This window comes from Pantherophis guttatus, chromosome 2 (genome assembly GCF_059756535.1).
Source record: "Pantherophis guttatus breed Tessera chromosome 2, ASM5975653v1, whole genome shotgun sequence".
NCBI lineage: Eukaryota > Metazoa > Chordata > Lepidosauria > Squamata > Colubridae > Pantherophis > Pantherophis guttatus.
In genome coordinates this window covers 288,225,367-288,251,687 of record NC_142064.1, presented here as the reverse complement: position 1 = coordinate 288,251,687, position 26,321 = coordinate 288,225,367, and the positions used below count along the sequence as shown (strand labels likewise).

Genomic DNA, 26,321 nt, shown 5'->3' with positions numbered 1-26,321 from the left:
CTGTCTTGTTGGGTTGCAGAGCCAAACCAGTTATGGAGGTGCAGATGACAGAAAGGGTAATTAAGTGAATAAATGATCCACCCGTCACCCCCTACCCCAGGAATATCACGATAGGGATCTGACACAGAGGGAGAGAGTAGATAGATAATGATAGATAATAATAGACAAATAAATGAGTAGAGATGGATGGGTGGATAGATGATAAAACATCTTAAAGGCGCCCTTGGCCAGGCCCTCCTTTGTGACGCTGCACAGGCTCAGCACACAAGATGCAAAGCAGACTCCTTAGGCAGGAAAGGTTCAGAGACATGGAAGTCTGAGGTAAAGTTTACCTCAGAAGATGGTGGGGAAATCAGCGGGAGAGAAAGGGGAATTGTTGGGAAAGGAATAGCAGGGAAACCTTTCAGAGGCGGGAAAAAAGCGCCCCCAATCAAACCCCGCCCCCCCAAATTCTATTGGCTGCTGTTTGGAGAATCCCCATTTATTTTGTGCTTCTCTCAGACTTTTTCCCGCCTTTACAAGGGAATCCTGTAATGTTAGTCAAAATCCATTAGGGGTCGCCCTCGGTCAAGAGAAAGTAACGCCAGGCGCTTCCCCATTGGGCCACTGGAAGGTGAACGTCATAGCTGGCTTTTCCGAGCACTCTGAGAAGAGAGTGACGTCACAAACGCTTGCCGCTCTAGGAGGCCATACTCGCTGCCCTTAACCCCTAGGGCTCCGCAAGAGGCGGGGAGGCTGCGGGGGAGTCTGGCGGGGGGGGAGATCCAGACGTGTCCCGGGTGAGGTGGGGGCTCTTCCTGTGCAAAAGGAGGCGGAGGAAGGAGAGACCCGCGCCCGGCCCTCCTCCGGTTTCCACCCCTGCTCCCATGTTCCCCAGCCGCCCTCTCCATGCAGGGGGAAGCGGGGATCCCTTTCCTTACCCTTGTCCAGGGAAGAGCCGAGGGGGGGGAGGGGAGGGGGGGCCTTGTGGAGGCCCAGCAGGAGAGGAGAGAAGCCGGGCGAGGAGGAGGCAGGATTCGCACCAGGCTCCCCGAGGGCCCCATCCTGTCACCGGAGGGGGAGAGAAGTGGGGCAGCCTCTCCAGCTGCCTCCTTCAGGGCTCTCCTTGGGGGGACCTCGGCCCTGCACTGGGATGACCCGCTTGGGGCTCTGGGCATGTTACATGAATGTTGTTCAGTGGTTCAGTTCACCACTTTCTAATTCTAGGAATTTATTTTCTTTTCTGTCTCAGATACACAAACTCGAAGCCATTTGTAGTTTTTGGGAGCCAAAATTATCTCTTGGGCAAAGAGAACAGAATAACCTGTTGTGATCAGTCCTGCAACAACGGAAACCATCCTATGAATGAAAAGCGGTTGTGGATCCACAGGATTCCTGGGACCCCTTTGGATTTGTCTTGCAGACCAGAGATAAAATGGAGACACAACTTTTAGCAAGTGAAGCCATTCCAAAAGACCCTTGTGTTTTTCGGCCTGGGAGCTGTGGGGAGATCTGGACAAAAAACAGAGAGAAGATCCTGGAGGAGGAAACCATCCTCCATTCAGAAGTTGAGCCCTGCAACTTCAGGAGCCTCCAATACCAGGAGGCTGAGGGTCCCCGAGAACTTTGCAGCCGACTCCACAACTTTTGCAGACGATGGCTGAGACCCGAAAAGCATACCAAAGCCCAGATGCTGGACCTGGTGGTTCTGGAGCAGCTCTTGGCTATCCTGCCCCCAGAGATGGAGAGCTGGGTGCGGGAGTGTGGAGCAGAGACCAGCTCCCAGGCGGTGGCCCTCGCGGAAGGCTTCCTCCTGAGCCAGGTGGAGGAGCAGAAAGAGAAGGTTGAGTTGGCGGTGAGACACCTTTGTCTCCGGACTCTAGAAGGGCTTTGAAGGGAATAGAGTTTGAATTCTTCACCCCTTCCCTTCCAGACGCTTCTGGCATTGATATCACATGGAGGTGTTTCACTAATTCTTGTAGGACATAGTTCCATTCATTCCTCTCTCAGCTCCTTGATGAATACTGGGCGCTTTGAGGTTGTGTTTGGAGAACAAGAATCCATGTTGTGTGATGTCCATAAATTATTATTCTTTTCTCCTTCCTCCTATTTCAAGCCCTTTACTGTGGAGATCAGAGATCCTGAAGGAAGGAGGAATCCACCTGAGGATCTGTTTTTCAGGACGATATCTCAGGAAGAATCAAGTCAGGACACCTTGGGAGGTAAGTGAAGGTCCCTTGCTTCCCCAGAGAGATCCCACCTACTTTACCTTGTCTATGTCTTCTCTTCTGTAGAATATGTCCTAATTTATTATTAATCATGCATGTCTTCCTCACAGGAAAATATAGAATGAAGTTTTCTGGTCTTTATGGTGGAACTGAAACAGTGGTTGAGCCTCCAAATCAAGTAAGTGGGGAACATACGCTAGATTTGTATTGTCTCTTGCCTTCAGGAAGTCAAGTTGGTGTACAGTGCACTCCATTCTTCTATTCTCCCTTACCCCTCCCCCCTTGTTCTGAGCAATGTGGAAAGTTGCTTTCAGCAGGTTAATTTCCTCTGAAGATTGTTGTTGGGACACAATGTTTTGTCATTTCTACCCTCAGATTCTGTTTAGGAAATGTTTTTTAAAAGACCATTAGTTAACTTGCTCTGCTGGGTATCTTCGTACTATTAGTTTATAAGAAGTAATTTTTAAAAAAATCTCTTCAAGAAATAGGAATGAAGGAATAAACACAACTTTCTGTTTTGTCTTCTCCCGTCTCCCTTAAACCCTGGAATCATATCAAGCATAGCTATTTAATTTAGCAAATAGTTGTGCTTTGGGAATTTATGAACAATGGAACTGTTCTGTTTTTCCTTGTTCAGGAGGGTCTTGTGACCTTCGAGGAGGTGGCTGTGCATTTCTCTGAGGAGGAGTGGTCTCAGCTAGGTCCTGACCAAAAAGAGCTGCATTGGGAAGTCATGGTGGAAAATCATAGGAACGTGGCCTCTCTGGGTAAGAGTTTGCTATTCCTAACTAGTGTGGAGAGTGAATAGAAGTACTCCTGAGTTTGTTCTCTGCAGCTATGTGATTTTGGCAAGAGAAAATGAATAGTAAAGAGAAGGCAGTTTGGAGAGAAAAAACAAGGACCTTTTTCAAAATTGTTTTCGCTCTTCACAGGTCTCTGCTGAAATTAACTGACTCTAATAAATGTTAGGCTATCTCCTAATATCTCCCTGGATGTTTCCTCTGATTATTGCTTAAGTGAGAGCTAAGTCTGGATGAGATTTGAATACATAGGGATAATTGTAGAGATACTTTCTAGATATTTCCAAAGCTTCTACAGTTTATGAATATGGAAATTGTAATTTCTATACCATGTCATTGAAAGCATGGCAACTGGTAATACTGTATATTGGAAATTCATAAAAATAAAGAATTAAGATTTCCTACAGTTTGATGTTTTTCAGCAACGATTTTTCTTTACCTTTGAAGGTAATAATGTGCAGGAGAATCAAGATTCCTTTGAAATGTTCCAAGTGATCAATGCTGGAGATGGAACGGAGAAGTCTGCAATTCAAAAGGAAATAGAAAGACATGAAAGAAACCAGTTAAATAACTGGAATCAGGAAAGCTCATCTTCTATTGATGCTTCAGTGCAAGAGTTTTTTGCCCAAGAAAGGAATATAAAGAAATATATTTGGAAAAGTGTGAAACTAATCAAAGCTAACTTACATCTAAATGAACACTTTCCAAACCAAAACAAACAAGATGCTATTAGCAAACACAATGGAAAAAATTACAATGGGACTTTCCCCCCTTCTCTTGGAAATTGGTCCCTTATATCTCAACAAGGGATCCAGAGAGAAGAGAAACCTAATGAATGTGTGGAATGTGGAAAAAGCTTCAGAACAGGCAGTCAATTTACTTTCCCTGAAACGATCCATACAGGACAGAAGCCAAATACATGCATGAATTGTGGAAATAACTTTCATGATCTTACTTTACATAAAATGTTTGACACAATGAAGAAACCATATGAATGCATGGAATGTGGAAAAGATTTTATGTCAAATGGTGGTCTTCTTTATCATAAAAAGATCCACAAAGGGGAGAAACCACAGAAACGCATGGAGTGTGGAAAGACCTTTGCTCATAGAATTCAATTTACTAAACATAATAGGAGCCATGCAGAGGATAATCCACATAGTTGCAAGGACTATGGAAACTGGTTCAGTACAATATGTTCCCTTGTACTCCATGAAATGATCAACACAAAGCAGAAGGTATTCAAATGTGTGCAATGCGGAAAGGGCTTTAGGAGAAATTGTGATCTTACCATGCATAAAAGGATCCACACAGGGGAGAGGCCATATAAATGCATGGAGTGTGGGAAAGCCTTTGCTCACAGGAATAAACTTGCGATCCATAAAAGGATCCACACAGGGGAGAAGCCCTATAAATGCATGGAGTGTGGAAAGACCTTTGCTCAGACCGGTGGTCTTATTTCCCATAAAAGGATCCACACAGGAGAGAAGCCATATAAATGCATGGAGTGTGGAAAGAGTTTCCGTCGAAGTGATTGTCTTACTTCTCATAACAGGATCCACACAGGGGAGAAGCCATATAAATGCCTGGAGTGTGGAAAGAGCTTCAGTCGGAATGATTGTCTTATTTCTCATAAAAGAATCCACACAGGGGAGAAACCCTATAAATGCCTGGAGTGTGGAAAGAGCTTTAGTCGGAGTGATTGTCTTATTTCTCATAAAAGGATTCACACGGGACATGTCATATAAATTTGTAAGGTCTTGCCTCTCTAAACTTCCCAAGAAATCAGGGCTCTTGAAACTGAAGTTATTCCAAAATGAGCTTTTATTGAAAGGCTTGTGATAGTAAGAAGTCTCGGCAGGAACTAAATCTTCCCACTTAAAAACAGCAATTTAAAGCAGTGCAAAACCCCTCCCACAGTACAGCAATGCTGGAAACAGAAAGAGAAACTTCATAAAGCAATCTCTCCAATCCCCCCCCCCCAAAATGCCAGCATCCCAATAGAAATATTTATAAAAGCATGGAGTTTGGAAAGATCTTTACTCAGACCAGTCATCTTACTTCTCATCCAAGGATCCACATGGGAGAAGGTATAAAAATGTATGGAGTGTGGGAAGAGCTCCAGTCATAGTAGTTCCCTTACATATCATAAAAGGATCTATACAAAACAGAAATTATATGAGTAACTTGGAAAGAGCTTCAGGAAAAGTAATGACCTAATTTTTTATTTTTTAAATTTTTGTAGCTTTTAAATATATTTTTATTGTTTACATATAGATATATTGAATACAGTGTAATTGTCCTGGCATTCTACTTGCCATGAAACAAAAAACAAAATACCATATATACTATTTTAAACAGTGCTAGTGTTGTACGATTGTTTTTGACCATCATATTCTAGAATGTCAACTTATCTATCATTCTAATAGCTACATTCTAATAATACATAGTATCTCTTTCTATGTCCACCTAACCTGATTATTTCTCATTCCAACTTCTACCTCTAACCATTGATAGAATCTATTCCATGTAGCATAGTATTCTGTATCTCCTTTATCTTTTAGTTTTAGCATTAGTCTGTATCTTCCTTATTGTCCCCTCTGAAGGGGTGTTTTCCCTCTTTCACTGCTGCGCATACACAATTCTTGCTGCGGTCAAAATGTGTAATATTAGTTATATTGCCTCTATCATAACCATCTGATATAATGCCTAATAAAAATAATTCTGGCTTAAACTCTATATGTTGTCTGGTGACTTTTTCTAACCACATGAATTTGTATCCAAAATTTCCTTGCCTTTATACAAGTCCACCACATGTGGTAATATGTGCCAGGTATTTGTTTACATTTCCAACAGTTTAGGAACATATTGCTAAACATTTTGGCCAATCTTGACGGGGCAGATGAAATTATATGAGTAACTTGGGAAATTATATGAGCTTCAGGAAAAGTAATGACCTAATTTTTCAATAAACGTATAGAATAAGAATAGAATTCTTGATTGGCCAAGTGTGATTGGACACACAAGGAATTTGTCTTGGTGCATATGCTCTCAGTGTACATAAAAGAAAAGATACGTTCATCAAGAATCATAAGGTACAACACTTAATGATAGTCATAGGGTACAAATAAGCAATCAGGAAACTATCAATATAAATCGTAAGGATACAAGTAACAAAATTACAGTTGTACAGTCATAAGTGGAAGGAGATGGGTGGTGGGAACGATGAGAATATTAATAGTAGTGCAGACTTAGTAAATAGTTTGACAGTGTTGAAGGAATTATTTGTTTAGCAGAGTGATGGCGTTCGGGAAAAAACTGTTCTTGTGTCTAGTTGTTCTGGTGTGCAGTGCTCTATAGTGTCGTTTTGAGGGTAGGAGTTGAAATAGTTTATGTCCAGGATGTGAGGGGTCTGTAAAGACTTTCACAGCCCTCTTTTTGACTCGTGCAGTATACAGGTCCTCAATGGAAGGCAGGTTGGTAGCAATTGTTTTTTCTGCAGTTCTAATTATCCTCTGAAGTCTCTGTCTGTCTTGTTGGATTGCAGAACCAAACCAGACAGTTATAGAGGTGCAGATGACGGACCCAATAATTCCTCTGTAGAACTGGATCAGCAGCTCCTTGGGCAGTTTGAGCTTTCTGATATTTGGGTGGTAATCCATATAGACTCTCTTGGTTAACTCTTGCATTTCTTGTATGTGTGTAATGATCTAGGGAAGATAAAAAAAGGGGGGGGGCAAACCTTCACAATGTAGTTAGGATAAGCACTCTAAAGATGTGTGAGAGACATCTCGTTTGCGAGGTTTGCAATCAACGTTTTGCAAGTAGATAGACAGATTTCCTTCGGGAGGATCTGTGTCTCAGCTGTTCCTTTAGCAATGCCAATGATGCACTTGTCACCATGGTACTTATCATGTTCCTCCAGCTTGCTGCTGGTTGACTAACATCCTAGCACTAGAGCCGTTTCCCTCTGCAAGTGGTTTTAGGATGAGTAGAAATTTGCCTAGTTTTTACTTCAAAGCTATGACACCCTTCCAGTTTGAGGATTTGTTAGCTTATGAATAAATATTAGAGGATTTCGTAAGCTTTGAATTAATTTCAGCCAAAATTATTCGTTGTGCCTTTGCCTGCTTGAAGTAACATCTCTTTAGCACCTTTCTGCACCAGCTACAAGGGTTAACTGCAATGATTGAGCACAGGTGTCTAAGAAACCTCGCAAAGTAGCCCTTGCTGAAATCAAGGAAGGTGACCGGATAGCTTAAACAGCGGTTAGAGGCCTGGAGGTAAACAAAGTTTATCATTAGTACAGTAAAAACACCCTGAAGTGGTAGTTATCAAATAATAATAATAATAATAATAATAATAATAATAATAATTTTATTTCTATACCGCCCTTCTCCCGAAGGACTCAGGGCAGTGTACAGCCTATTTAAAAACACAAAACAAAACAATGATTAAAATTTAAAATAATTAAATAATTAGGCTCCAATTAAAATCCCAAAAATTTAAAATACCCCAATTTAAAATCGTTATGTTGATAGCCCGGCCTGGCGGAACAACAGGGTCTTCAGTGCGCAGCGAAACACCCGGAGGTCGGAGATCTTACGTATTTCCGGGGGCAGTTCATTCCACAGGGCTGGGGCTCCCACAGAGAAGGCCCTCCCTCTGGGTGTCGCCAGCCGACATAACTTGGCCGATGGCACCCTGAGGAGACCCTCTCTGTGGGAGCGGACTGGTCGGTGGGAGGCTATTGGTGGCAGAAGTCGGTCTCGAAGGTACCCAGGTCCTATGCCATGGAGCGCTTTAAAGGTGGTAACCAACACCTTGAATCGCACCCGGAAGACCACTGGGAGCCAGTGCAGCTCGTGCAGAAGGGGTATCACATGGGCGCAACGAGTTATGTGATAATGAGGTAGAATTAGTTACTGGCTTATTGATAACCAAGTAATTGGTTGCATTGTCCAAGTGTGCGGCTCATGTTGCTTTCTAACCAATCAGAAAATTCTTTTAAAAAGTGTGCAAAGAGCTTCAGGATGAAAATTTCCTTTCTCACAAAAGGAGGCAAAATGACCGAAAGCCCGTGAAATGCAGGAGCAAAAGATTTTTCAAGCATTAGGGCCATGCTGTCAAAGTTCCAAGTAACAACCCCAACGAGAGAAAACTCAGAGGCTAGCAATTCCTCAAAGTTCCATTTTATTAGAGATAAAGAGATATTGGCACACCTGGGAAAACCCGAATCTGTTTCTGGACTTCCGGAACCTCTGGTAGGCCCATTTTTTGCCCTCTCAGACCCTCTGTGCGGCCCCTGCACTTACCTAGAATGATGAACAGGCCATGTGGAGACACCTGGAAGGGACGGGATGAGAGCGGTGGGGTGGGCGTGGGCGTGGCTAGCCAGGGGTGGCATTTCGGGGTTCGCTGAACCCTGGCAATCCTTGGCTTGAGGATTGCCTGAACCCCCAGAAGCCCACCCCTGCTCCAATGCCTTTAAGCATCCAAAATCTCTCTTTTGTTCTGGCTTCCACCCTGTCTCATGGCCAACCATCTTCTCAGGCCCAAAGGAATCAGAAATGAATCCATGGGACATTTATTGTATTTGTTCTGCTCTGGTGGGAATGCAGCAGGTGTTGACCATGGGAAAAGTCTATCACCATCCTTCAGAAGAACAGCCATGGAGAACAGTCCAGAATACAAACCGAAGTATATAATCAAAATCATATGAAGTATCAGAATCACTTTTCAAAACCTTAGTAAGACTACACCTAGAATACTGCATCCAGTTTTGGTCCTAACATTACAAAAAAAGACCTTGGAAAAAGTGCAGAGAAGAGCAACTAGGATGATTAAAAGGTTTGGAGACTAAAACATGAAGAACAGTTGACGGTTTGGGTTTGGCTATTCTAGAGAAAAGAAGGACTGGGGTGGACATGATAGCAGTATTGCAGTATTTGAGGGGCTATCACAAAGAAGAAGGTCGCAAATTATTCTCCGACGCACCTGAGGGCAAGAAATAAATACCTTATTTCTTGCCCTCAGGTGTGTTGGAGAATAATTTGATATGGAAACAAATCAAGGAGAGAAGCAACCTGGAATTAAGGAGAAACTTCTGCCAATGAGGACAACTAATTAGTAGAACAGCTTCCCTCCAGAAGTTGTGGGTGCTTCACTGGGGTTTTTTAAGAGAGACTGGATAGCAACTTATCTGAAATGGTACAGGGTCTCCTGCTTGAGCAGTGGGTTAGACTCGAAGATCTCCCTTCTAGCTCTATTCTATAATTCTAGAACGAGAATGGGGCCTCCTTTAAGCCAAGTCCTTTAAGCCAATTCAGATGAGCTTCAAACATTAAGAAACAAGAAAAGGAGGAGACAGGACAGCCTCCTTCCTCCTTTCCCCCATTGAAAAAGCTCCCTTTCTACCCTTCCAGCTCTATTTGGATTGAAATGATTCAAGATTGCACCAGGGGGCGCCCTCTGATATGAGAAAGGAACATCAGGCACTTCTCCTTTGGGCCACTAGAGGGCTGGCTTTCCAGAGGAGGCTGCGAAGGCAGGGATATCTCTGAGCCTTCCCTCTCTAGAACACTCACTCTCCTTAACCCTTGGAGCACTGCAGGCCCTGAAAAAGCTGCAGGAGAGACTTGCAGGGGAGGGATCCAGACCTGATGGTGGGTGGGAGCTCCTCCCATGCAAAGAGGCTGAGGAGAAAGAGAGACACGTGCCCAGCCCAGTTCAATCCTGGATCGCATGCATGATGGAGGAAACCATCACACGCTCAAAAATTCAAGACTGGAACTTCAGGTACCTCCAATACAAGGAAGCTGAGGGTCCCCGAGGACTTTGCAGCCGACTCCACAACTTTTGTAGGCTATGGCTGAGACCAGACAAGCACACCAAAGCCCAGATGCTGGACCTGGTTGTTCTGGAGCAGCTCCTGGCTCTTCTGCCACCAGAGATGGAGGGCTGGGTGCGGGAGTGTGGAGCAGAGACCAGCTCCCAGGCGGTGGCCCTGGCAGAAGGTTTCCTCCTGAGTCAGGTGGAGGAGAAGAAAGAGCAGGTCCAGTTGCAGGTGAGACACTTTAATCTAGGCAGCTCAAAAGGGAATAGAGAATCTGTTTGAATACTTCACCCCTCCTTCCCAAACTTCTCTGGCATTCATAATATGTGGAGATGTCCGACAATTCTTGTAGAACATTGTTCTATTGTTTTCTCAGTCAATCTCACTGATGGATATTAGGGGCTTTGAGGTTGAATTCCAAATGTAAGAATCTACTTTATTTCATGTGATGTACATTAATTCTGCTTCCTTCCTTCCTCCTATTTGAAGTGCTGCACTGTGGAGAGAGATCCTGAGGGAAAGAAGAATCCATCAAATCCCCCTCAGGATCTGTTTTTCAGGAGGATTCCTTGGGAAGATCCAAGTCAAGACACCTCAGGAGGTAATTGGAGATCCTTCGGTTACCCATCTGTGTTACCTTTGCTATCTCTTGTCTTCTATATAATACCTCCTCATATTTTGTTCATGATGCATTTTGAAATTATTTATTCCTTACAGAGAAACAAAGAATGAAGTTTTCTGGTTTTTATGATGGAGCTCAAACAGTGGTTGAACTTCCAAATCAAGTAAGAAAGGGAAACATTATTAGTTTTATATTCCTTCAGGAAGTGAAGTGGACGTGTAGAGTGCTCTCTCCTTCTATTTCCCTCCCTTGTTTGGACTGGATTATTTTTGTGTTCCTGAGCGACATAGAAAGCATAATAGCAGGTTCAAGTTGCTCTCAATCAGCATAAATTCTTCTGTAGACTATTACTGGGACACAATGGTTTGTCATTTCTACCCTCAGGTTCTGTTTAGGAAATGTTTCTTAAAGACCACTGGTTAACTTGTTCTGCTAGGTACTCTTCCAACTATGAGTTTACAAGAAGTAATTTTTTAAATTCCTTCAAGAATTGCTTAACGCATTGTAAGCCGCCCTGAGTCTCCGGAGAAGGGCGGCATATAAATCAAATTTTTAAAAAAGAAAAGGAATAGGAATAAACATATCACAGTGGCAGTAACTGCGAGAGGCCCATTCTTTATGTAATTCTTTGATTTGGAATTTACAGGGCTAATGAAAAATAACAATGTTCACATTGCCACATTACCATTTTTAAAAAGCCTTGTTTATAACCAGTTGTTCAAAAAACAAGTAAATTAAAAAAAGAAAGCAGACTATTAAAATCCAAAGAGTGGCCAAATAGAGCATGTAATCAAGGTACCTTGGTACAAAATAATTTTCCAATCTTCTCATTTGTGCCTGGATTAGATCAAACATTCCCACTTTGCAAAGGCTGAGAAACAATCTTCACAGAGAATTGTCTTTGTTTTCTCCCATTCAGCCAATGGCTCAGACTACTAGATGAATAAATGATAAACAGAGCGAGAGATCAGTTGATCCAGAAGTGGGATTACTTTACTGAAAGGCACTGAAGGTTTTGCAGAATCGATCAACTTGATAAAACTTGTCCCAAATATTTCTTCAGTCAAATACATTTTCAGATTTGCCCATTTTGTCACCTAAAATTAGGACTTGTGTGAATCACGGTGCATATCTTTGCTTTGGGAATTTGGGAACAATGGAGCAGAATAACAAGAGTTGGTAGGGATCTTGGAGATCTTCTAGTCCAACCCCCTGCTCAGACATGAAGCCCTATAACATTTCTGATAAATGGCTGTCCAATTTCTTCTTAAATACCTCCAGTATTGGAGCACCCACAATTTCTGGATGCAAGTCATTTCACTGATTAATGGTTCTCCCTGTCAGAAGAGAACAATTTCTCTTTAATTGTAGGTTGGTTCTCTCCTTGAATAGTTTCCATCCATTGCTTCTTGGCCCTACTTCACGTTTTGGAGAATAGGTTGGGCTCCTCTTCTTTGTGGCAGCCCCTTAGATCTTGCAACACTGCTATCATGTCACCCCTATTTCTTATTTTCATTAAACTAGACATACCCAATTCCAGCAATTGTTCTTTATATGTTTTAGCCTCCAGTCCACTAATAATTTGCGTTGCTCTTCTCTGTGCTCTTTCTAGAGTCTCAAGATCTTTTTTACATAGTGGCAACCAAAACTGGATTCAATATTCCCAGTGTGATCTTACAAAGGCATTATAAAATGGTACTAACACTACCTGTGATCTTAATTCTATTCCTCTCTTAATGCATCATATGATTGTGTTGCTATTTTTGGCCACTATAACACACTGCTGGCTGATGTTTAAGTGATTTCCACTAGGACTCCAAGATCCCTGTTGCACTTACTACTGTTGAGCTAAGTATCACCTGTTCTATGCCTGTACATTTGGTTTTTCTTTCCTAAATGAAATGGGTACATTTCTCACCCATTGAATTTCATTTTGTTAGATAGGGCCCAATCTGTCGAGATCCTTTTATATTTTGAGCTTATCTTCTGGAGTGTTATTATTCCTTTCAATTAGTTCTTGTCTGCAAATTTGATGAGTTCTCCTTCTATCCTCTTGTTTAAATCATTGATGAAGATGAACAGATCTTGTGAATCTTCCTGTTCTGTTCTTTATTCCGTGTTCAGGAGAGTCTTGTGTCCTTTGAGGAGGTGGCTGTGTCTTTCTCTGAGGAGGAATGGTCTCAGCTGGATTCTGACCAAAAGGTGCTGCATACGGAAGTCATGCTTGAAAACCATAGGAACGTGATCTCTCTGGGTAAGAGTTTTCTAGTCCCCAATCAGAGTTCAAGAATACAGATTATAGTTAAAAAAATCACTAATCAGATATTAATTTCTGGGAGGGAGAAGGAAAGGATCTGGCCTTCTTGTACTCAAAGAAAGGAAAGAGTCAATGTCTCTTTGTCAATGTCTACCATTGACCATGGTATCCTTCTGGGACGACTAAGGGAGTTGGGAGTGGGAGACACCGTGTTGCGGTGGTTCTCCTCCTATCTCTCTGGTCAGTCACAGTCAGTGTTGGTAGGAGGACAGAGGTCGACCCCTAGGCCCCTCGTTTGTGGGGTGCCTCAGGGCTCGGTCCTCTCTCCCCTCCTATTTAACATCTACATGAAACCGCTGGGTGAAATCATCCGACGATACGGGGTGGGATATCAGCAATATGCTGATGATACCCAGCTGTATATCTCCACCCCCTGTCAGTTCAGTGAGGCAGTGGACGTGATGTGCCAGTGCCTGGAGGCTGTGAGGGCCTGGATGGGAGTCAACAGGCTCAGACTTAACCCAGACAAGACTGAATGGCTGTGGGTATTGCCTCCTAAAGACTATGTTGATTGTCCATCCTTGGTCCTGGAGGGGGAGAAACTGTCCCCCCACAGAATGGGCTCGCAATCTGGGTGTCCTCCTAGACTCACAGCTAAGATTAGAACAACATCTGACAGCTGTGGCTAGGGGGACCTTTCCACAGGTTCGCCTGGTGCACCAATTGCGACCCTACTTGGATCAGGAGGCTCTCCTCACAGTCACTCATGCCCTTGTCACATCACGGTTGGATTATTGCAACATGCTCTACATGGGGCTACCCTTGAAAAGGGTTCGGAGACTACAGTTGGTCCAGAATGCAGCAGCGCGAGCTATTGTGGGTGCACCTAGATACACCCACATTACACCAATTCTCCGCGAGCTGCACTGGCTCCCAATCAGTCTCTGGACGCAATTCAAGGTGTTGGTTACCTTTAAAGCCCTACATGGCTCAGGGCCAGGCTATCTTCGAGACCGCCTTCTACCGCATAGCTCCCATCAACCGGTAAGATTCCACAGAGTTGGTCTCCTCCAGGTCCTGTCAGCTAAATAATGTCGGTTGGCAGGCCCGCTGGGGAGGGCCTTCTCTGTGGCTGCCCCGGCTCTCTGGAACCAATTACCTCCTGAGGTCCGGAACCCCCCTCCCCACCCTATTGGCCTTCCGGAAAGCGGTGAAGACCTGGCTTTTCCGGGAGGCCTGGGGCTGTTCTCGCTACAGTGATCTTCCAAGACCCGACCATGGAATGGAGTGCATGGGTTTTTAATGTTCTTTTAAAAAAATTTTACGGGATATTGTTTGCATTGTTTTTTTGCTGTAAGCTGCCCAGAGTCCCTAGGGAGTTGAGCGGCATAGAAAAGCGACAAATAAATAAATAAATAAATAAATAAATAAATAAATAAATAAATAAATAAATAAATAAATAAATAAATAAATAAATCTTTGCTTAGATGCTTTCTGTGCCATTTCTTATCTGTACTTTTCCATTTCTATTTGAACTTATCTGTGGAGGCTGAAAAGAATGAGGTGTGCTTTTATGTGTCCTCTGGAGGTCATGTGAGACGATTGTGTTGTCATTTGGTCATTAACTCCTCAAGATGGCTCCTCAATTCCTCAAGATGCCTTGGTGAAATGCTCTCTGATAGTTTTGTTGTTTTTTATTATTCTTTGTGATTCACTTCGTATCTCATACTCAAGACACCAACTATTAAGCATCAAGCAATGTTTCTTTAATGGGCAGCTTTTTGTGACTACACCCCTCTCCCCTGTCTTTACAAATGCAGAAGAGATTCTAATACAGGAAAAAGTAACTTTCTCTGAACAATGGATAAACAAAAACAAAAGGAGGAGATGATGGAGGTGGGGAAGGAGTAAGCGAGCTGGATTTTGAATAGACTAAGAAAAAGTAGAATAAAAACTCCTCCCTTCACTCTTTCTGACTAATTTACATTCATTCGCTAATAAGTTGGATGAAATACTTCTTTTAAACAGATGCAACTCTGATTTTTACAACTTGACAGCTCTCTGCTTCACTGAAACCTGATTAAATGAGTCAATTGATGATAGCACCTTGCATATCCCAGGGTTTCAGATACAAAGAGGAGACAGAATTACAGAAACATCCGTTAAAAAGAAGGGAGGTGGTCTCTGCATTTATATCAACAACCAATATAACTATATTAAAGAAATATTGTGATGTGGATTTAGAGACATTAATTATCAATTGCAAACTATTTTATTCTCCATGAAAGTTTTCCTCATTTCTCCTAATTGCTGTGTATGTTTCTCTACAAGCTTGTGTAAACAATGCATTATGAACTCTAGTTGACCAGATTATGTGGGCTGAAGTTAAATACTCAAATTCATTCCTCTTTGTGTTAGAAGATTTCAAAAGTGCTAACTTAAGTCAAGAGCTACCAAAATATTTTCAGCATGTCAATTGTCTTACTAGAGGCAAGAATACTTTAGACCAGGGGTGTCAAACTCGCAGGCAGGACCCCTTGCAATTTGCCTACAGAGCAAATAGATTGGCATATGATGCTCTTAATATGGCTCTCACTACATCCTACAACATCTTGAATCTCCAAAGACCTATGCAAGGGTCCTTTTTGTAAACTTCAGCTTAGCATTCAGTACCATCATTCCAGATATTCTTCCAATTAAACTAAATCAGTTACCTGTGCCTGACCACATTTGCACGTGGATCATAAGTTTTCTAACGGACAAGAAGCAGCAGTGAGAGATCATGCGAGATCAGTAGCACAAAATTCTGTGCTACAGATCCCGTGTGATTTCGCACTATAGTACTTTATTTATTTATTTATTTTTCATATTTGTATACCGCCCTACTCCCGAAGGACTCAGGGCGGTGAACAGCCATAATAAATACAAATACATATAGAAGTTAAAAACTATTAAGAAACAGATTAAGTAATTTAGGCTCAAAGATTTAAAAACATCCAAATTTATCTAAAGAGGTTTAAAACCCAATTTAAAAGACAGTTTAAAAGCCAATTAAAAAGGGAGAGTTAGGCCAGACCAGCTTGTTGGAATAGAAATGTTTTCAGGGCTCGGCGGAAAATGCGTAAGTCTTGGATGTTTCGTAACTCCGGGGGAAGTCCGTTCCAGATGGTAGGTGCCCCCACAGAAAAGGCTCTCCCCCTGGGGGCCGTCAGTCGACATTGTTTGGCCGACGGCACCCTGAGGAGTCCCTCTCTATGGGAGCGAACTGGTCGGTGAGAGGCTATTGGTGGCAGGAGGCGGTCTCGTAAGTACCCTGGTCCTGAGCCATGGAGCGCTCTAAAGATAGTAACCAAAACCTTGAAGCGCACCCGGAAGACCACTGGGAGCCAGTGCAGCTCGCGCAGGAGGGGGGTTACATGAGAGCGCCACATTGCTCCCATTATCACCCGCGCGGCCGCATTCTGGACCAGTTGGAGCCTTCGGGTGCTTCTCAAGGGGAGCCCCATGTAGAGAGCATTGCAATAATCCAGGCATGAGGTGACAAGGGCGTGAGTGACCGTGCGTTCTCTGCTAACGAGGCCTGCATGAGATCTAGGGCAAAAGGCTTTTCAATCAGAGGGAAGACCTCTTCATTTTCAAACACTTTTGCCCGGATCTCGTGCAGTCCTCAGTTTGTAGAAAACACAGTCCTAAAGTACTATAGTGAGAGATAAGTAGTGTGAGATCTTGCACTACTGATCTCATGTGATCTCACACTAAAGTAGTTTAGGTGTCTGTTCTCTGCGAACTGAGAAGAGCCCTTGCAAGCCAATGAGACTTTGGGGCAGTTAAATAGCTTTAACCCACCCCAATAAATCTTGTTTTCTCCCAATTCCTCCTTTGATGTTTCCCCTGATTATTCGTTAACTGAAAACTGACTTTGAGTGAGATTTGCAAATATAGAGATAATTGTGAAGAAATATTTTCTTGATATTTTCAAAGCTTTCATGAGTCATGAATATAGAAATCATGTCTATATCACACCACTGTAGGCATGCAAAATACAACATAATAGAATTTTGGAAAAATTCAGAAGGAAATTTGTTGACTTTCTACAGTTTGATGTTTTTCTCTAACCTTGTTATCATTTTCATTTCTCTTTTACTTTGAAGGTAATAATGGACAGGCGAATCAAGATTCCTATGAACTGTTCCAAGTGATCAATCGTACTGATGGAACAGAGAAATTTGGAATTCAAATGGAATTAGAAAGCCATGAGAAAAAACAGTCAAATCATAGGAATCAGGAAAGATCACTTTCTACTGATGCTCCGATGCAAGACTTTCTTGCCCAACAAGAGAAAACAAGGAAAAAATATATTGGGAAAAGTGTGAAGCTAATTAAAGCTAAATTACGTGTAAACGAACACCATTTAACTCAAAACAAAGGAGAAGATACTATAAGAAGACACAACCGAAAAAATTACAATGGGACATTCATTCTTTCTTTTGGAAATAACTTCCTTATATCTCAAAAAATGATTGACACCAAAGAGAAGCCATATAAATGCATGGAGTGTGGGAAGACCTTTGCTTATAGTAGTGGACTTACTATCCACAAAGAGATCCACACAGGAGAGAAACCATATAAATGCATGGAGTGTGGAAAGACCTTTGCTCAGAGGAGTGGACTTAGTTGTCACAAAAAGATCCACACAGGGCAGAAGCCATATAAATGCATGGAGTGTGGAAAGACCTTTGCTCAGAGCAGTGGACTTAGTTGTCACAAAAAGATCCACACGGGGAAAAAGCCATTTAAATGCATGGAGTGTGGAAAGACCTTTGCTCAAAGTGGTAATCTTATTTCCCATAAGATGATCCATACTGGAGAAAAACCGTATAAATGCATGGAGTGTGGAAAGACCTTTACTCAAAAAGGTAATCTTATTTCCCATAAGATGATCCACACAGGGGAAAAGCCATATAAATGCATGGTGTGTGAAAAGACCTTTACTCAAAGTGGTAATCTTATTCTCCATAAAATGATCCACAGGGGAGAAGCCATATAAATGCATGGAAAGAGGAGGGGGTCAATTTATTTTCCAAAGCATCAGAGGGCAGAACAAGAAACAATGGATGTAAACTAATCAAGGAGAGAAGCAACCTGGAATTAACAAGAATCTTCCTTACATTGAAGACAATTAACATTATGGGTGCTTCATCACTGGACGTTTTTAAGAAGAGACTGGATAGTCACTCCGGCCTGCAGGCGTTAAGTTTGACACCCCTGCTTTAGTGCAGAGAAGAGCAACCAAGATGATTAGGGGACTGAAGGCTAAAGCATGCGATGAATGGTTGAAGGAACTGGGCATGGCTAGTCTAGTGAAGAGAAGAACCAGAAGAGACATAATTGTATAGGGGTGAAAAAACAGAAAGAAAAAGATGTTACCTCCATTCTTTTTAAACAGATTTGTAAACCACTTTTCCATCATTTTAAATTCTTTGTTTTGGTCACCATAGCTCTTTGTGTGTCATTGTCGACTCTAAATATCTTTGAATCTTTTCTTTTTTTAAAAAAAATATTTTTATTCAACATTTTTAATCTTTAAAATCACAATTACACTATTACAGCTTTCCGTTATCGGATTTTTTCCTTAATTTCAACTTAACTACAAGCCTATTGTTTTATACATATACATTCTTATTTCACTTATTTTTATACTATATAAAATATTTACAGGTCTGCTACACTCTAATATATACATTTTATCCATTTACTTTTCTATACATTCACTATACGTTAATTTTAGACTTCTTTTCAAGCCAGTTATACTACCTGTTCCATAATACACAGTTTCCTCTCTGTCTCATGTTTGAATCTTTTCATACCAATGGAGTCTTCAGCTCTTATTTTGCTTTTGCTTTTTATCTATGGTTTAATGATGTAGCCCTGCGTTAAATTCTTCAAAGGGAGAAAGGGCTTAAGCTTCCTAGTCACATTTCTTGAAGTGAATTTCCTATTCAATCCTTATGTAAGCATGTTTTTTTCTTCATCATAGTTTAGCTTTATATTCCTTTTTCACGATCTTCCCTTCTTAGTTTTGTAATTCCACCTTTCCTCCAGTCAGAGATGAAATGCCATTTCCCCTCTTTATTTTTCAATTAAGGAACCTTGTTATGTGGTAAAATTTCTGGAATATCCATCGGCTTCAGTTTTTCCTCCATTTTGGAACTTGTTTTCTTTTTTCTTTTTCTTCACAGTGTTTCCACGGGGACAAGAGACAGGGCGCCCAGGGTGTCCCTCAGAAGAGGCTGGAGGGGTCTCTGCCCTTTCTGCTTCCCCCCCTTCAATCTGAGGCTGAGCAAATGATTTGAAAAAGGCACCTGTATGTCTTGAATTAAAAAAATAAAAAACAAATGCATAAAAATCATTTTCCTGATTGTGACTTCCTCGCCTCTGTCCCATCTTCCTCCACTTAAGACCGGAGTTTGCAACAACCACAAGACACAAGCTGTGTTTCCCAGAGAGCCTCCTGGTCCTTCTCTTCTGACCTGTTTCTGACAGGATTTGGCCCCTTTTGAGGCCTCCTCCAATCTCTGCCCAGACTTCAGGGTGGCTGTTCTTGAGTGAGGCAACTTCAAATCCTCCAGAGAGATTTTTCTCCATCTCCACAGAGGGTTCCTGGACAGGAAGGAGAGGAAGGTGGAGAAAGTGCCGCCTCTGGAGACCACAAAGCTTTTCTTGGGCAGGGAGGCATTGAGAGTGGCCTTTCTTCCTACTCTCCGTGCAGGGGGAAGCGGGGATCCCTTTCCTTACCCATGTCCAGGGAAGAGCTGAGTGGGGGGAGGGGAGGGTGGGCCTTGTGGAGGCCCAGCAGGAGAGGAGAGAAGCCGGGCGAGGAGGAGGCAGGATTCGCACCAGGCTCCCCGAGGGCCCCATCCTATCTCCGGAGGGGGAGAGAAGTGGGGGGGCCTCTCCAGCTACCTCCTTCCCGGTCCTGCTCTGGGGGACCCCGAGAACTTTGCAGCCAACTCCACAACTTTTGTAGGCAATGGCTGAGACCAGACAAGCACACCAAAGCCCAGATGCTGGATCTGGTTGTTCTGGAGCAGCTCCTGGCTATCCTGCCCCCCAAAATAGAGAGCTGGGTGCGGGAGTGTAGAGCAGAGACCAGCTCCCAGGCGGTGGCCCTGGCGGAAGGCTTCCTCCTGAGCCAGGCAGAGGAGCAGAAGGAGCAGGTCCAGTTGGAGGTGAGAGATCTTTCTCTCTGGAGTCTAGAAGGGCTTTGAACCCCCTCCCTTCCAGACTCCTCTGGCATTCATACTACATGGAGATCTTTCACTAATTCTTGTAGGATATTGTTCCATTCATTTTTTGCTTAGCTCCTCGATGGATATTGGATGCTTTGAGGTTTTGTTCAGAGAACAAGAATCCACTTCATGTTGTGTGATGTCCATAAATTCTTCTTCTTTTCTCCTCCCTCCTATTTCAAGTCCTTCACTGTGGAGATCAGAGATCCTGAAGGAAGGAGGCATCCATCAAATCCCCCTGAGGATCTGTTTTTCAGGAGGCTACCTCAGAAAGAGCCAAGTCAGGACACCTTGGGAGGTAACTGAAGGTCCTTCTGAGAGAGATCCCAGCTATTTGACCTTGCCTATGTTTTCTGTAGAATATGTCCTTCTGTTTTGTTATTAATCATGAATGTCTTCCTGACAGGGAAACATAGAATGAAGTTTTCTGGTCTTTATGGCAGAGCTGAAACAGTGGCTGAACCTCCAAATGAAGTAAGTGGGGGACAGAAGCTAGATTTGTATTGTCTCCTGCCTTCAGGAAGTCAAGCTGTTGTACAGAGCACTACATTCTTCTCCCAACTCCCTGCCTTGTTTTGGGTGTTTCTGAATACCTTGGAAAGGAGAATACTAGGTTGAAGTTGCTGTCAGCAGTTTAGTTTTCTCTGAAGACTGTGGTTGAGACACAATGGTTTGTCATTTCTACCCTCAGATTCTGTTAGGAAATGCTTTTTTAAGGCCACTAGTTAACTTGATCTTCTGGGTACTCTTCATACTATTAGCTTATAAGAAGTAAAAATCCCTTCAAAAAATAGGAATGAAGGAGTTAACACATCACAGTGGTAACAACTGATAAACAAATCTATGATTTTTATTATTCTTTGACCTGGAATTCTCTGAGGCTAATAAAAAGTAAATAGTCACATTGTAGCATTACAATTTTTAAAAAGTCTTGTTTGTAACCAGTGATTAAAAAATTAGTTCATCAGATTAAAAGATAAGGCAGATTATTAAAGTCCAATGACAATGGCCAGATGGGAAAGTCTCTTAAGTAAAAATGGTTTTGAAGGAGCATAAATCAAGTCAATCATGACCTGCAAAGTAATTTCTGATCATCTGATTTGTGCCAGGATTTGGATAATCCAAACAATTCAACTCTTGAAAGGCTGTGGAATACTCTTCCTAGGGAATTTTCTCTGTTTTATCTTCTTCAGTCCCTCCTAAACCTTGGACCAAGGTTATATCAAGCATAACTATTTAATTTAGCAAATAGTTGTGCTTTGGGAATTTGTGAACAATGGAACAAACACTACAAGTCCTCCTTGGCCTTTTATGCTTTTCCTTGTTCAGGAGGGTCTTGTGTCCTATGAGGAGGTGGCTGTGCATTTCTCTGAGGACGAGTGGTCTCATCTGGGTCCTGACCAAAAAGAGCTGCATTGGGAAGTCATGGTGGAAAATCATAGGAACGTGGCCTCTCTGGGTAAGAGTTTGCTATTCCTAACTCTAGTTTTGAGAGTGAATAGAAGTACTCCTGAGTTTTTTCTCTGCGGCTATGTGATTTTGGCAAGAGAAAATGAATAGTAAAGAGAAGGCAGTTTGGATAGAAAAACCAAGGACTTGTTTCAAAATTGTTTTAGCTCTCACAGGTCTCTGCTGAAATTAACTGACTCTAATAAATGTTAGGCTATCTCCTAATACCTCCCTTTAAGTTGCCTCTGGTTATTGCTTAAGTGAGAGCTAAGTCTGGATGAGATTTGAATATGTATCGATAATTATAGAGAAAGAGATATTTTAAAGATATTTGCAATGCTTCTATAGCTTATCACAGGGGTATCAGACTTGATTTCACTGAGGGCTGCATCAGGGTTGTGTTTGACCTTGGGGGGCCTGGGTGGGCCTGGCCAAGAGGGGCATGGCCAGCTTGATGTCACTCATGTTGGGGGAGTCTGTGGTGGCCTGAGCATTAACTGCAACCCTCTGCCAACAAAAACGGAGCTCAGGAGGACCTCATGTGGCCCTCCTAAGCTCTGTTTTCACTGGCAGAGGCACTGCAGGCCGGTCCTTGGCTGTTTCCAGGGCGACCCGTGGACCAGATCTCAGCACCCTGCGGGCTGGATCCGGCTCCTGGCTCCTGAGTTTCACACCCCTGGCTTATTAATATAGAAATCGTAATTTCTATACCATGTCATTTAAAGCATGGAAGCATGCAATATATAGAATAGAATTTTTTATTGGCCAAGTGTGATTGGACACACAAGGAATTTGTCTTGGTGCATATGCTCTCAGTTTACATAAAAGAAAGGATACATTCATCAAGAATCATAAGGTACAACACTTAATGATAGTCATAGGGTACAAATAAGCAATCAGGAAACAATATCAATATAAATCGTAAGGATACAAGCAACAAAATTACAGTCATACAGTCATAAGTGGAAGGAGATGGGTGGTGGGAATGATGAGAATATTAATAGTAGTGCAGACTTAGTAAATAGTTTGACGGTGTTGAGGGAATTTTTTATTTATTTATTTATTTATACGCCGCCCTTCTCCGGAGACTCAGGGCGGCTTACAATGCGCTAAGCAATAGCCTTCATACTTTTGTATATTTATACAAAGTCAGCTTGTTGCCCCCACAACTGGATCCTCAATTTACCTACCTTAGAAAGGATGGAAGGCTGAGTCAACCTTGAGCCTGGTGAGATTTGAACCTGCAGTAATTGCAGGCAGCTGGTGTTAATAACAGGGTTGTTTGAATTGTTTGTTTAGCAGAGTAATGGTGTTTGGGAAAAAACTGTTCTTGTGTCTAGTTGTTCTGGTGTGCAGTGCTCTATAGCGTCGTTTTGAGGGTAGGAGTTGAAACAGTTGATGTCCAGGATGAGAGGGGTCTGTAAATATTTTCACAGCCATCTTTTTGACTCGTGCAGTATACAGGTCCTCAGTGGAAGGCAGGTTGGTAGCAATTGTTTTTTCTGCAGTTCTAATTAATTAATCAAAGTTTTTTCCAGGAAGGCACCACTGAAGGCTGCCTCGGTGAAATATTCTCTAATGGTTTCTTTATTTTTAATTATTCTCTGCGACTCACTACAGATTTCTTACTCACGAGACTATCTGCTAAAAATTAAGCAATGTTTCTTTAAGGAGCCGTTTTCTGTGATCTCACCACCCCATCTTTAAAAATGCGGAGGAGATTCTAACACAGGAAGAAGCAATTTCCCCGGAGCCATGGATATATTGGAGATACATAAAAATTAAGAATTAAGATTTCCTACAGTTTGATGTTTTTCACCAGCGATTATTCTCTTTCTTTGAAGGTAATAATGGGCAGGAGAATCAAGATTCCTTTGAACTGTTCCAAGTGATCAATGCTGGAGATGGAACGGAGAAGTCTGCAATTCAAAAGGAAGTATAAAGACATGAAAGAAACCAGTTAAATAACTGGAATCAGGAAAGTTCATCTTTTATTGATGCTTCAGTGCAAGAGTTTTTTGCCCAAGAAGGGAATATAAAGAAATATATTTGGAAAAGTGTGAAACTAATCAAAGCTAACTTACATCTAAATGAACACTTTACAATCCAAAACAAACAAGATGCTATTAGCAAACACAGTGGAAAAAGTAACAATGGGACAGGAGAGAAATCTTTCCCTCATAGAGAAGAGAAACCTAATGAATGTGTGGAATGTGGAAAAAGGTTCAGAACAGGCAGTCAATTTACTTTCCCTGAAATGATCCACACAGGACAGAAGCCAAATATATGCATGAATTGTGGAAATAACTTTCATGATTTTACTTTACATAAAATGATTGACACAATGAAGAAACCATATGAATGCATGGAATGTGGGAAGGATTTTATGTCAAATGGTGGTCTTCTTTATCATAAAAAGATCCACAAAAGGGAGAAACCACAAAAATACATGGAGTGTGGAAAGACATTTGCTCACATGAGTCAACTTGCGGTACATAAAAGGAACCATACAGGGGAGAAGCCATATACATGCATGAACTGTGGCAAGACCTTTGCTCATAGAAGTCAACTTACTAAGCATAGTAAAATAGAGGATAAGCCACATAGTTGTAAGGACTATGGAAACTGGTTCAGAACAAAATACTCCCTTGTTCTCCATGAAATGATCCACACAAGGCAGAAGGTATTTAGATGTGTGCAATGTGGAAAGGGCTTTAGGAGAAGTTGTGATCTGACCAACCATAAAATGATCCACACAGGGGAGAAGCCATATACATGCATGGAGTGTGGAAAGACCTTTGCTCAGACTGCTGGTCTTATTTCCCACAAAAGAATCCACACAGGGGAGAAGCCATATAAATGCATGGCGTGTGGAAAGACCTTTGCTCGAAGGTATACTCTTTCTTGCCATAACAGGATCCATACAGGAGAGAAACCGTATACATGCATGGAATGTGGGAAGTCATTTGCTCACAACAATAAACTTGTGATTCATAAAAGGATCCACACAGGGGAGAAGCCATATAAATGCATGGAGTGTGGAAAAAGCTTCAATCGGAGGGATTGTCTTACTTCCCATAAAAGAATTCACATGGGAGATGCCATATAAATGTGTGGAATGAGGAAAGGGTTTCTACAAAAATTAACCACATTATATGAAAGGATCCACACAGTAGAAAAGCCTTATAAAAGCATGGAGTGTGGAAAGATCATTACTCAGACCAATTTTCTTTGCATAAAAAGATCCAGGTGGGAGAAGGTGTAGAAATATGTGGAGTATGGAAAGAGCTTCAGGTATAATAGTTCCCTTACATATTATAAAAGGATGTACATAGAACAGAAATTAGATATATGTGAGGAGCTTGGAAAGAGCTTCAAGAAAAGTAATGCCCTAATTTTTCAATAAAGATGTATTTGGGTGAAAATCCATATAGACTTTCTTGGTTAAATCTATGCATTTCCCATTTGTGTGTTATACATCTAGAGAAGGGAGAAGAAAATTTAAGAGAAAATTGGGCCAAACCCTCACAAGTGGCAGCCTCAGAGATGAAATTAGTAATGGAAAAAAAGTAGCACGTGTTTTATTTATGAACCTCAGATTGTTGAAGGTACTGTCATTTGAAGATGAGCCATTGTACATGAAGAATGAAAATCGCAGCTTCCATTTGGGGGTCAAATCCAAAAAAAGGGTCATTTTCCTAATCTCAGCCTCTGCAATTTCATGGGAGTATTGCCTTTAATGGATTTTTGTCAAGTGAGCTCGCTTCTCACAAATGGTTTAATCAAGGTCACTTCCCATAAATTTACTTTATTTCCCCTATTATTCTAATTGTTTTCCTGTTCCTCTCATCTCTTAATATACTCATGGTTTATCACAGGACAGGACAGATCACAGGATTTCCTCCACAAAAGTTGGAAATTTTGCAGCACAGGGATTGCGGGAGTTTGAAGCAATATTGTACATATACTTCATGTTCCGAAATATTTCATCAGTGGGAAGAATGGAGACATTTTGTACTGGGCCTGTTCTGCCTACATCATATTTTTCTGTAAATGTTTCTCTGTAAGAGAGAAAGTCTTGGGGGGGAAGTTCGAAAATATCTAAAGTTCTGGCTCTGCCATTTAGCTTGGGGCTTCCAGAGGAGCACACAGCCGTGAGGCTGGTTTGAGGTCCGAAGTCCCTTGCCTACCTTTTTAAGTTTTATTGTCAAATTTTAACTATCCTTGCCTCTATTGTAAATATGTTCAATTTTCGTTTTTAACATTTTGCCTGTACATCACCCAGAGTCTATCTGTGAAGGAGATTGACAATTTCTAAATTTTGTGTGTGTGTGTGTGTGTGAGAGAGAGAGATGTAAAATAGAATAAGAGATATAGAGAGTTATAGATTGATAGATGATAGATAGATTAGATAGATGATAGATAGCCAGCCAGCCAGACAAATATATGGATAGAAATAGATTATAGATATAGGCAAATAATGATAGAGAAATACATGGCTATAGCCGATAGATGATAGAAATGCATATAAAGAGGATAAATAATGATAGATGATAATGATAAAGATATAGATGGATGGATGAATAAATGAGACAAATACATGGACAGAGATAGACAGATGATAGATAAATAGATGATATAAATAAATGTTAGACAAACGCATAGAAATGATAAATAGGTAAAGATAAATAGGTAAAGATAAAGGCAGATGATACATAGATAAAAAAATGGATATAGATGATACATAGATGATACACATATATAGAGAGAATGATGGATAATAATGATACATAGACAAATGGATATAGATAGACAAATACATGTAGAGAGTAGATAGATAATGATAGATAATAATAGACAAA

General features: G+C 41.6%; 3 protein-coding genes across 3 annotated transcripts; all 3 read left to right on the top strand.

The window, feature by feature from the left end:
• The first annotated feature begins 804 nt into the window (after positions 1-804).
• LOC117662559 (uncharacterized) lies at positions 805-19,130 on the top strand. Its single transcript, XM_087885381.1, has 10 exons — positions 805-1,834; positions 2,096-2,201; positions 2,318-2,385; positions 2,845-2,974; positions 3,455-4,752; positions 9,525-10,073; positions 10,332-10,443; positions 10,560-10,627; positions 12,589-12,718; positions 16,873-19,130. The coding sequence occupies exons 1-10, from the start codon at positions 1,415-1,417 to the stop codon at positions 17,766-17,768; spliced, it is 3,777 nt and encodes a 1,258-aa protein (XP_087741507.1). The 5' UTR covers positions 805-1,414; the 3' UTR covers positions 17,769-19,130.
• A 105-nt stretch (positions 19,131-19,235) lies between these two features.
• Positions 19,236-24,888, top strand: LOC148116078 (uncharacterized). Its single transcript, XM_087884927.1, has 4 exons — positions 19,236-20,308; positions 20,417-20,484; positions 21,340-21,469; positions 23,304-24,888. The coding sequence occupies exons 1-4, from the start codon at positions 20,140-20,142 to the stop codon at positions 23,399-23,401; spliced, it is 465 nt and encodes a 154-aa protein (XP_087741053.1). The 5' UTR covers positions 19,236-20,139; the 3' UTR covers positions 23,402-24,888.
• Positions 23,575-24,568, top strand: LOC148116079 (uncharacterized). The gene has a single exon (XM_087884910.1). The coding sequence runs from the start codon at positions 23,717-23,719 to the stop codon at positions 24,566-24,568; it is 852 nt and encodes a 283-aa protein (XP_087741036.1). The 5' UTR covers positions 23,575-23,716.
• Positions 24,889-26,321: the final 1,433 nt, after the last annotated feature.

Bases quoted from the DNA above. Each gene is read 5' to 3' on its own strand.
- LOC117662559 (XM_087885381.1), top strand. From the start codon at position 1,415: ATGGAGACACAACTTTTAGCAAGTGAAGCCATTCCAAAAGACCCTTGT. The intron at 2,202-2,317 runs GTAAGTGAAGGT...TCTTCCTCACAG, and splicing joins AAGTCAGGACACCTTGGGAG to GAAAATATAGAATGAAGTTT. The intron at 10,444-10,559 runs GTAATTGGAGAT...TATTCCTTACAG, and splicing joins AAGTCAAGACACCTCAGGAG to AGAAACAAAGAATGAAGTTT.
- LOC148116078 (XM_087884927.1), top strand. From the start codon at position 20,140: ATGTTGTGTGATGTCCATAAATTCTTCTTCTTTTCTCCTCCCTCCTAT. The intron at 20,485-21,339 runs GTAAGTGGGGGA...TTCCTTGTTCAG, and splicing joins TGGCTGAACCTCCAAATGAA to GAGGGTCTTGTGTCCTATGA. The intron at 21,470-23,303 runs GTAAGAGTTTGC...CTTTCTTTGAAG, and splicing joins TAGGAACGTGGCCTCTCTGG to GTAATAATGGGCAGGAGAAT.
- LOC148116079 (XM_087884910.1), top strand. From the start codon at position 23,717: ATGATCCACACAGGACAGAAGCCAAATATATGCATGAATTGTGGAAAT.